Here is a 12,266-nt window from a genome sequence, read left to right on the forward strand (position 1 = left end):
TGTGTTAAGGAATGAGGCTTGAGTCATGGTCTCTATGGCTGCCCTGATGTTTTCATCAGCATAGATCTTATTTTCATCAAAATCGATGATTTTCAGTCCTTCTAGGGAGGTTGTACGACTGAGGGCAACGTACGCCATCCCTGGCTCAAAGATCCGCTTCAGACAAACGGCGGCAGACTTCATAGTCATCCCTTGCACTTTGTGGGCCGTACATCCAAAGGCCAACTTCATGGGAAACTGCATCCGAACCACTCCCTTTAGACTTGTACGTTCCTCAAATCTGTCAATGTATACTAAGTTTTCTGGCTTTCCTTGAACTTTCATCTTACTTCCTGCTGTGGGATTATCTAATTTAAGTCCAATGAGCTTTACAGTTGTCTTACCATCTTTGCTGTTTGTTATAATGTCTGCGATCGTTCCGAAGGTTCCATTGACCAAGCCATCTTCAACGTCCAGGTTCCTTATGAGCATGACTCGAACGCCAAGAGCAGCTTGAATCCTGTCAGGCAAGTCTTGTTTTTTGCCATTGATGCAATGGGGCAGGATCAAACTTTTTCCTGTTTTGGTATCCTTTTTGATATCCTGTGCCCAAACATCAACAACCTCTGAGTTTAGGGAGGCAACAACCGTGGTATTGTGCTGTTCTACCTGTTTGTTTGTGGCAAAAATATGCAGGACATCTGTTGGAGAATCTTTAGGTTCAATGACGGCCTGTGTCAGCAGGGCTTTGTCGTTGACACTGAGCAAATCAGCCTTCCTTTTGATTCTAATTCTGTTCAGGAGTTCTGCAAAAGCTTTATCGTCTTTCTGTCGCATGATCTCTGTTAGGTTGACCAGTTGGAAATTGTCTTTCCAGACATCAAGAACACCTTCCTCATAGACACAAAGAGGTTTTGCCCTGCCAAGTGGTGGCAGCTGGTAGAAATCTCCTACAGCCAGGACAGACAATCCTCCAAATGGCTTTGAGTTTCCTTTTATTTGTTGAAATCTCCAGTGAACATAAGCAAATAGTTCTTTGGAGACCATGGATATTTCATCAATAATTAAGATTTCTGCATTCCCAAGTACTGCTCTCACTTCATCCAATGTGTTTCCAAGCCCTGTGTATGGTGGCTTTAAATTCTTAGGCAGTCTCAGGATGGAGTGCAAAGTCTTTCCTGAAATGTTGTAAGCTGCAGTACCAGTGAAGGCTGTGAGGAGCACCGTGGGCTGGGACATGTCACCAACATCATGAAACCTGGGAAGTTGGCGCAGGATCTTGGTCGCTTCCTGATAAACACACTTGATGACGTGTGATTTCCCACAGCCAGCTCCTCCAGTAACAAAATAGAAGAAGGGATCCGGATTACGACCCCAGACACGTCGCAGGCACCATTCACGAACTGCATAGAACACAGATGCCTGGGTCTCATTGAGACTTCTGTACATTGCTTTTATAAGATCGGGGCTCAATTTTGGGGCTTCGATTATGGGCATAGCTTCTCTGTGGTCTTGATGGATCTGGTAATCTGGAACTGGGTCTGTGTCTTCTTCATTTTGCTGAATCGGTTCTCGTTCAGCGAGACATTCCAGACGGTCTACTTCAACCTCGGCCGCATAAGTGTTCCACGCATTTACAACTGGCCCTTTCTTCTGGAGTTCTTCCATTACCTTATCTATTTTTTTTCCATGTCCTTCATACCGCTTCTTGTTGAAGTCAACATACTGTTTCATTTGTTTTGAGAGTCCATCATAATAGAATTCTCTGTATGTTGGATAGTCTGCGTTTTTAAGGTCGTCGTCTGTTCTGTGCGGGAAGTATAATTTCAAGATCCGTCTGTAAAACTTTTCTGGTTGTTTAGTTTGAGAGAAACGGGCAAATCTTACAATAGCTGGTTTGCCCACAGTCCTCTTCTGGATGTACCCCGCATTGTTTAAGAGGGGAACAGCATTTGGTCCTTCAACTTGGTGTCCGTAGAGGACCCTGTACGCTGACACAAATTCAGCCAGACACATATATTCAAATTCCAATGTTGTAGGTCTGTTGATGTATTTTTCTGTCAAACCCGACATCCAAACATTTTCTTCATCCAGGCGCATGTTCATTAATTTGCTCATCGGAAGGCTCATTTTCACACCATCCTCATCCGTCTGGATGAAAATAACACTGCGTGAGCACTTTTTTAGCGGTAAGCTGCATGTGCGGGCTACGGACTCTTGAGCACTGACCTCTCTGTGCTTTGAATAAGCCTGCAAGATGATTTTCATCTCATCTTTTTGGTCGACGTTTGATTTCTTGACGACTTCAATGACGGAGTTAAGGATCTCTGTCATTTCATGCTCAGGCTTGGTTAAATAAGACATCATGTACTCGATGCAGCTGTACTCATCAAGCACGTACTGAATGTCCATGTTAGCGTTCCATACTCGGAGCAGATCAGCGTTGAATCCATTCACCCAGCAGTCTTTGGGATCACGCTTCATCATAACAACCATTCCAGAAGTGAGAGCGTCAACATAAGAGCTGTATTCTTCCTTGGTCATCTTACAAACTGTGAGCAGCTCAGATAAATCTTTGAACGATACTTTTTCATCCATGAGTAAATCTCTCACTGGTTTCAGCTTCTGCTTAGCCTGCCTTTGTCTTTTTGACAGAATTTTCCACTTTGATGTTTTAGGTTTTTTCCCACAGGCTTTATCTTCACTTTTATTCCCCTTCTCTGTATCCTCATCACTAGAGTCAATTTCAGCTGGGGTGGTGATTCTAGTGCTCTCCATGGGTAGTTTGGGGAATCCAAATCTGCATTCTACATGTCCTTTCTTGCATGATTTGGAATGCTTCTTGCTGTGCATCTGAACCTCAGCCACAATTTTGTGAAGCTCGGGGTCTCTGTTTTTATCTGGTAGCTGGCAGGATATGTAGCGATCGATGAACTTGACAACTTCATCATCTCCATCTTTTGCAGCGTCAGGTGCATCTTTCACCCATACCAACATATGAATATGTGGACTTCCTCTTGCTTGAAATTCCACTCGATAAAAGTAATCTTCCACTGGGCCGATGGGCTGGGCAGGAGACAGGATGAGGTTAGTTATGAGCGCGTCCACTCTTTTCTCAAACATGCGCATGACTGTGACTGGGTTGCTCCGGAGAATGTCGCATTTGGCGTTCCAGTCGAGCTCAGAAAATTCTACCTCTTCCCCCTGTTGAGCTTTGATGACCTTAACGACTTCCGGCCATCTCATTTCGGCAGCAGAAAAGGTTACAAAAAACGTGGGTCTGCCTAGCTGCCTCACCATTGCATGAAGGTCACGAAGGCATTTCTCCCAGTAAGCTGGAGTGCCTCTTAGGGGACGCATGAATCGAGTGGCCTCTCTATGTTGTATCAGTCTTTCAACCTCTTCCTTGTCTTGCAACATTTTGTTGGAAATGTTGCGTCCATCTCTGGTCTTTGTTTGGCCTTTGCGCGTCTGAATTGACATGCTGTTGGTGGCCATGTGCGTTTCTGTTACAAACTGGCAGAAGAAAAGGTAACTCTGGTCTTTGGCAAATCTGGTATCTACAGAGAAAAGCCTTACATTGAAATACATACTCAGGGACAACCGAACTTTCCTGTCTTGATCAAACGTATTATTGCCAGTCGGGAACTGCACAGGAAAGGCCTTGGCTTCAAGCCTTGGAACACTAAAGAAGCCCACGGGTTTGTTTCTTTGGGCCGGAGCTATGCTGAACACTCCAGCCCCATATGACAGAACTTCCTGTGCTATGTCAGGAGGCTGCATGCAGGTATCTAGTATCAGACCAGGTCGAAGTGCCTGATGTTCTTCCCCCACGTGGCTGGGCTGCTGTTCCACAGCTGCATCTGTCTCATCATCCTTGTCTGGCTCGTTACCTAGCTGATCATCTTCAACAATGTCAAACGTGGCATTCTCACATATCTCAACATCTGTGTAATCTGGATGGGCCTCTTTAAGTTTAGCTAGTCCTGCTAGCACATTTTTCATGTTTACTGTGTAGAAGTGTTGGTGACCTTTGTATTTAATATTCCTCTTAAGCTTCACTTTTAAAAGCTCAGCTTCATTGCTAGCCCTTGGAAGAGTATTTACAGTCGTTTCCATCTCAGAAGGTACACACACAACGGCTCCATGCACTGCTCTTTGCTGTCCTTTGGGTAATGCAACAATCTTGGCAAAAGGAATAATCTTTGCAATCAATTGCCTTTCGAGCACATTTAATTCAAACAGTTCTGAGGGAATGGGTGCTAGGTGCAAATTATTTGCAGTGGCAATCGGTGGCATCCTTCCTCGTCTTAGGTGGCTGTCACATGTGTAGCAGATCCATTCCTGCATCCTCTCTCTCCGTACAGAACATGGAGCTGAACAAGCAGGAACACAAATGTGAACGTATGTACCTGTTAGACATTCAGCCACCAGCTGAAGATTTTTGGAGTATGTGCCTCTGTTACAATGCTTAACTTGACTGGGGAAAAGAGCTCTATGACACACCGTGCAGACATGTGTGGGTCCACATTGAATCTTCTCTTGGAATTTAACTATTGCAGCTTGCATTTCATTGCTGATCAGGGGCTGTGGGGTTTCCTGGCGGGAGCCTGCCAGTGTTCTATATTTCCTCCTTATTCTGAAAGCGCACTGCAGCATTTGATTAGTAACAAGTGCAGTCTTGGACTGACTGAGTGTCTTTTTGGCAGCATATTGTTTAATATAGTGGAGCCTAAAATGTGTTTCATTGTAAGATTTGTCTTTCATATACTTCTTCATAAATGTTTTTTGTTTACTTCTGAAGTCAGGATCCGTACCGTATCTCTGTGTCACGTACTTCATTTGTTTACTTCTGAAGTCAGGATCCGTACCGTATCTCTGTGTCACGTACTTCATTTGTTTACTTCTGAAGTCAGGATCCGTACCGTATCTCTGTGTCACGTACTTCATTTGTTTACTTCTGAAGTCAGGATCCGTACCGTATCTCTGTGTCACGTATTTCTTCATAAATGTTTTTTGTTTACTTCTGAAGTCAGGATCCGTACCGTATCTCTGTGTCATGTACTTCATTTGTTTACTTCTGAAGTCAGGATCCGTACCGTATCTCTGTGTCACGTACTTCATTTGCTTACTTCTGAAGTCAGGATCCGTACCGTATCTTTGTGTTACATATTTCATTTGTCTGCTCCGAAAGTGAGGATCAGTTTTGTATCTGTTGCTGATGTATTCTTTCTTCCATGTTTGCTTTTTAACATACGCTTGCTTCATGGCCTGTAGTTTTTTTAACTTAAATGCAGGACAGGTAGAATATTTTTCTTTTTCTGATGTACTTCTTGTTGTTGTACTTCTGGTGTTGCTTTTGGTCCTCCGACTTCCTTTGCGTCGCCTTGCTTTTGTCATTTTTGACACATCTGAGATTGGTGTTTGACTTACTTGCAATACATTGGGCACTTGATTGAGCATATCATTTGGCTCTCGCTCATCAAAACAGCGCTTTTGGTTTTTGACACACTGGTTTGATTCTGTTAATCTTGAAGAAATATTTACAATGCCCATGTGTGTAAGAGGGGCATCATCAGCGTCATCACTGAGAAAAGTAACTGGGACAAACTCATAGGTGGTATTGGGACCGCGATTCTCAAAGAGCTTGTATAGGTGCTCAACCATGTCCGTCAGTTTGCCAAAACTCATCATAATTGCAGTTCCATCATGATGGGGCAGACCTGCTGAACATCTGGAATGTGAATCAAACAGTCCATATGTACCTGATCTGTCCCGAAAAACTGCAATGCATTCTGGACTCACAATAAGTAAAGCATGGTTAACATTTTCTGACAAACACTCCAGTTGGGTGGCAAGGGGCAAACCCAGTCCTCCTTGATGTAGCAGGTGACCCACTCTTACATTTTCTGCGTGTACATTATACATACATCTGTCTGTCAGTACCTGTTTTGGCATTTCTTCGACTGTGAGGTGGTCATCAACGAATGTGCCATCCAATAAGAGCTGCTGTTTAATACCAATGTAAAGTGCATTTCCTTTTTGAAGCACTGTGTCAAGTGACATTGTTTCTTGCTGTACTCCCTCATTGTGGTAAGCCAAAAAAGTAAGAGCCATGCATGTGCACTGGTGACCACGGGAAAAAGTACTGTATCTCTTGTCTGCCTGGGAATGTGTCGCTCTCACTGACTGGGTGGGTAGACCACTGACGCTGCTGTTCATAGCTGAAAGCTGTAATGACAAAGAAAAGTATAATTTTTATAGCCCTATTTCTTTTGCTACTGACAATTTTAAAGTTATACACGTCATAATCAATCAAAACCATTTAAATAACCATTAACATCTTTTGTACTTAACCGCAGTTGACATTTCACTATGTGTACTAGGGTTGGGGCCATTCATGGACTGAAATGAAAATGTATGGTGAATTCCAATTCACTTTTTGCAATTAATGTACAGTTCTATGTCTCATTTACTTACGTTTCATTAACTATTTTTCATGTATTCCATTGTATTTATAAGGCACTGTGATTAAAATTCCAATGTATGTTACTACATATAATCACAAACATATGCTCAAACAGCAAGAAATAGAAATTGGTGTTCACTGAATTGAATTGCACTTCCTGACAGTCCAATTTAATTGTAATACACTTTCCTGTTGTTAAATTCTACTTCCAATTGCATTTTCTTATGTAAATTGAAATTGTTGAGCTCATTCCTGAATCGACCGCAACCCTAGTGTACAGGAAGCATGCAAATTACCTGGCTGCTGAGGTCCAGCATGCTGTCCAGTAGGATGGTGGATGAATCAGCACCAGTGTCCTTCATTAGCACCACTCCTAACTAAAATGGAAATGGTTAGTAAAGGAAGGACATAGTAAATATGTACATTTGTGCTATTGATTCTCTCTGAGATACACATGTACATGAGTCACATTTGACATTTCAAATTTGAGTTGCTGGGATGTGATTTAAATAGTGAAACCAAAATTCTTAAACATAGGCATATTCACTGCGCTATCCTCAGAAAAAGAAAAGGCAACTATAAGTTGAACATGCTGTCTGTTGCCCCTAGGATTATCTTTTTAACAGAGCATTACCGTAAATCCAATAACCATTAATAATTTGTGTAGTTTTGAAACATTTGACATTTTAATATGTGTGTACAGTGTATGAAAACTACCTGGCTGATGTGATCCAGTGTGCCATTCTCTGGTGGCACAGCAGGTGACTCAGCACCAACGCCCTTCAACGGCACTCGTCCTGGCTTGCGAGGTGTTGGCCTGGTCAACTCCCTCGCTGTCACGTCCTCCTAAAATTAAAGTAATTAGTGAACTGTATGGAAAGGACAGAGTAAATATATGTACTTTTGTTCCTTTGACTCTGTGGAATTGTCATGTTGTGTGCATGCACATGTGTATAATCACATTTGATGTTTCACATTTCAACCGCTTTGAATGTGATTCAAAGAGTCAAACCACAATGCTTAAACCTAGGCTCTTTGACTGTGCTTCCCTCAGAGAAAAAGTAGACAACTCTAAAGTTAATGTACTATACGGTGCTACTATGATTATCTGGAAAATACAACAACTGCATTTGCAGTGCACCATGTGCATTAAATTTAAACAAGGAAGAACTACCAGTATCATTGCATTTGAGATGCAGAAAACAATTTAAAATAATCATCCCTAATCGTAGTTATTAACTAGTCAAACTATGACACACCTGCTCCTCCTCCAGTGTCTTCTTGGATGCAGCAGGTCTCCGCCGATGGTCCACCGTAGATGTCTAAGAAATGACAAAGCATAACAAAGATTGTTGCCGCCAAGAGGAACAGTCAGAGAAGTGAGCTGTGTGTTGCCCCTATGATTAAGTTCTTAAGACAGCATTACCATTAATCCATTAGCAATGTTTGTACTTACGAAACATTTGACATTTTAAAAACTATGACACACCTGCTCCTCCTCCAGTGTCTTCTTGGATGCAGCAGGTCTCCGCCGATGGTCCACCGTAGACGTCTAAGAAATGACAAAGCATAACAAAGATTGTTGCCGCCAAGAGGAACATTCAGAGAAGTGAGCTGTGTGTTGCCCCTATGATTAAGTTCTTAAGACAGCATTACCATTAATGCATTAGCAATGTTTGTACTTACGAAACATTTGACATTTTAAAAACTATGGCACACCTGCTCCTCCTCCAGTGTCGTCTTGGATGCAGCAGGTCTCCGCCGATGGTCCACCGTAGACGTCTAAGAAATGACAAAGCATAAGAAAGATTGTTGCCGCCAAGAGGACATTCAGAGAAGCGAGCTGTGTGTTGCCCCTATGATTAAGTTCTTAAGACAGCATTACCATTAATGCATTAGCAATGTTTGTACTTACGAAACATTTGACATTTTAAAAACTATGGCACACCTGCTCCTCCTCCAGTGTCGTCTTGGATGCAGCAGGTCTCCGCCGATGGTCCACCGTAGACGTCTAAGAAATGACAAAGCATAAGAAAGATTGTTGCCGCCAAGAGGAACATTCAGAGAAGTGAGCTGTGTGTTGCCCCTATGATTAAGTTCTTAAGACAGCATTACCATTAATGCATTAGCAATGTTTGTACTTACGAAACATTTGACATTTTAAAAACTATGGCACACCTGCTCCTCCTCCAGTGTCGTCTTGGATGCAGCAGGTCTCCGCCGATGGTCCACCGTAGACGTCTAAGAAATGACAAAGCATAAGAAAGATTGTTGCCGCCAAGAGGAACATTCAGAGAAGTGAGCTGTGTGTTGCCCCTATGATTAAGTTCTTAAGACAGCATTACCATTAATGCATTAGCAATGTTTGTACTTACGAAACATTTGACATTTTAAAAACTATGGCACACCTGCTCCTCCTCCAGTGTCGTCTTGGATGCAGCAGGTCTCCGCCGATGGTCCACCGTAGACGTCTAAGAAATGACAAAGCATAAGAAAGATTGTTGCCGCCAAGAGGAACATTCAGAGAAGTGAGCTGTGTGTTGCCCCTATGATTAAGTTCTTAAGACAGCATTACCATTAATGCATTAGCAATGTTTGTACTTACGAAACATTTGACATGTTAAAAACTATGACACACCTTCTCCTCTTCCCATCTCTTCTTGGAAGCAGCACGTCTCCGCTGATGTTCCATGGTAGATGTTAAATCACAAAGAAAAAGAAACATTTTCTTATACCATTTGTTAGTGTTTTTTGCACTAAAAACCGGCAGGATTAGCATTGTTTAAATGCTGTTGTGTAAGCAACCTGAAAATATCTTGTGACTGTTACACAAACATAAATAAATTTAATCCAAATTACCTTCCTGCTCTTCGTACCACCTGTGGATTCCAAAGCGCCACATGCTGGAACAAAGCGGTCCATCTTCTCCTGAACTGCAGGGCTGAACCACACCGGATTTAGGGGGATGGAACACTCCAACAAGTTTCCCTGTCAAGTAAAATTTCACAGAGATGAGAAATAAATATATATATATATATATATATATATATATATGACATAAGCATGCACAATTTATTTGTCATATGTAGTGTTAAGAGAAAACACACCTGCTGGCCAGCCATCCTCCTACTCTCCTGAGTGTGTTCACCCTGCACGCGCTGCCTCTTCTATTGTGATTAAAAAACAAAGTTTTGTTGGAGAAGTACTGATGAAACATCCCGTAAAAAATAGGCCACCAAGTTACAGCATGCATCCATTACCTGCTGAACAAGCGTCCAGTCGAACGGGTTGGAAGCACGTGGCACAGTCACCTCGCCAACCACAACCAACTTGGGGGAGACTCGTCTGACCACTGGTGGTGAAGTCTTCAGGGTAGCTGGTGCCTTAGAAGGAGCCGCCTGCAATTCAAAGAGTTTGTTTAGGCTCCATAGACCGCAATGTGGTTGCATATAAGCTGCAATGCATGTAATGGACCATCATTACCACAACCAAATTGGGGGGCACTGGTCTCTCCACTGGTGGTGAAGTCTTCGGAGAGGCCGGTGCATCTGGAGTAGCTGCCTGTAGTTGCAAAGAGGCAGCATCCCAGAGCAACCATGTAAGGATCTCCATCCCTACATTGTCACTTAGGTGCACCTGCCAGACATAGTCACACGTAAACAAATGTAGACATTGACAGTAAATCTTCATTAGCATTTTTACAGCAACATGTTTTACGTATGCCATCTTTGCACCACAGCTCCAGGCGACTCAGCGGGAAGTGTTCAGCAACGGATAGGTACCGAATACCTAGAAGAAAAAGCAGTTCAACCATGAATCTTATTTCTAGCCAGCCTAGAATTTTGTAATACTGCACAGATAAAGTAGAAATGTGTAGCAAGAGAATAAAATATTAATTTAATTTGAGATGAAATTAATTACGATTTACTGTGTGCTGAAGGACAAATGTCATTGCTCAACCAAGGAAATTTTAGACTGCAAAAACATGTTGATCGTTATGACAGAAACACTCGTGTGGCAAAAGAGTCACTTTTCCCCGAGTGAGGGGGTCTATTAACACAGGTAAACTGAGGAATCAAACAGGTGAACTTAGGTAGGGGTGGGGGCGCAGTGGTTTTGGCTGCAAATAAGGCTTTGGCAAAGGCGAGGGGTCCGTGAGGACTGGAGGGCAGGAACGGAAACAGGACAAAGGGACGCAGAGGTCAACAAGTGGCACCGACAGGCGTGGCTTGTAGGAACAGAACTCGAGCTGTGGGAAGAGAACAGAGAGAGCCGCTCGGCATGTGCCGAGCGGGACACAACAACAATACCTCGCCCCGTGTGTGGGGAGACAATCCTGTTTAAGGGATCCCACGCAGGTGCGGCTTGTTAGCCCTCATCCGCAAGGTGGTTTGGGATGTGGGTGTAACATTGATATTTCATTGACAGTAACAAAACAGCTCCCCAAATAATGGTAATAGCTGTCTTTTTGAACTTTTAAAGCAATTTTGTATTTTTGTTAAATAATCTTCTTAAAAAGAGCAGTGTTTTGTACATACCCTCCTGAGCGGCCACACGATGGTACTCCTGGCGCAGGAGACGTTGCACTGCTTCATCCACGGTGAGACGTGTAGGGAAATCCAGAACAACCACCTGTATTTATTTAAAAAGAATAACAATCATTTAAACAATATTTAATTCGCAAGATTTCAATGAACGAATGCATTGAAAAAATAAAGAGTTACATTAGGCCAGCGGTTGCAGAGAGTGGTGAGCAGCCTCCTGAAGTCAGCTCCAGCCTCGGTGATGGTCCTGCTGGCGGTCAAGTTGTTGCTGGGTGCTAACACGCAGACTACCTCGGGTGTCCGAGGAAGAACTGCATGCAGCACCTCACGCCTCAACTCAGCCGCGCTCGCCCCTGGAGTCGACATCAACCCGAAGGAGAGTCGGCCCTGTGGCATGGTGACAAACCCATCTACGATCGCTCGCAAATGGGAGTCACCAACCAACAGAGCTAACTGCAAAAGGAAAAGCACAATACATGATTGAAAATGATCAGTTAATCGTGAAGAGCAAAATGTATGTAAAGAACAAAACAGAATTACCTTCTTCTCCGGGTCCTCGGCTGGAATAACCAACTTGTGGCTCCGTCCAGTCACACGAGATAGTGGCCACCGCCTCACCCGATGACGAAAGCCAGTCCCACGGCCTATTTAGAGACACACAGAAACCAAGATAAAACTTTCAATTCTTGGAGCAGTCAACGAAATGAACACACAAGCACTACATACGTGAAGAGAGGTATGTTGCCATCTGCTGGGGTTCCTCTTGGAAGGCCGTGGAACGTGACACCTACAACAGGTTTTCATCAAAGTTTTTGATAAGTACAATGGCATCATGACACTGTAACAAAGTAAAATTACTAGCAGCCACTGTAATGAGAACAGAAGAAGACTTTTCTGATTTGTAGGTTAGATACCTCCTTGGTGACGTCATATGGGCAAATCGGAGGATCTGCCAGGTCCAGCTTCCTCCATCTCTTCTTGGCAGCCTCTGAACGACTCCCTTTACCCGGCATCCTCTCTGGTGTAAACCTGTGAAATACACAAAAACTGGCAAGAACAAGGTTATCTCCACCCAAAGTGGATGGAGAGCGGACAAGCAGAAAAATGTAGAAGATGCAGTTATGGAACAACTTCTAGAAATATGTATATGTTTTTTGTAGGTAGTGTGTGTGTGTGTGTGTGTGGGCACGGGAGGTGTGGATGTGTGTGGGTATTTAAAATGACAGTTATTAATGGATGTGTGTTAAGGTTTTTTTTCTCTTTTTTGTGGTAAT

General features: G+C 43.1%; 1 protein-coding gene across 1 annotated transcript; it reads right to left on the bottom strand.

The window, feature by feature from the left end:
- Nucleotides 1–10,554: 10,554 nt before the first annotated feature.
- Nucleotides 10,555–12,005, bottom strand: LOC140581293 (uncharacterized). Its single transcript, XM_072703650.1, has 6 exons — nt 11,907–12,005; nt 11,719–11,779; nt 11,533–11,636; nt 11,173–11,445; nt 10,987–11,080; nt 10,555–10,697 (listed from the first exon to the last, which is right to left on the bottom strand). The coding sequence occupies exons 1-6, from the start codon at nt 12,003–12,005 to the stop codon at nt 10,651–10,653; spliced, it is 678 nt and encodes a 225-aa protein (XP_072559751.1). The 3' UTR covers nt 10,555–10,650.
- Between the last annotated feature and the right edge of the window lie 261 nt (nt 12,006–12,266).

This window comes from Paramormyrops kingsleyae, chromosome 1, assembly GCF_048594095.1.
Source record: "Paramormyrops kingsleyae isolate MSU_618 chromosome 1, PKINGS_0.4, whole genome shotgun sequence".
NCBI lineage: Eukaryota > Metazoa > Chordata > Actinopteri > Osteoglossiformes > Mormyridae > Paramormyrops > Paramormyrops kingsleyae.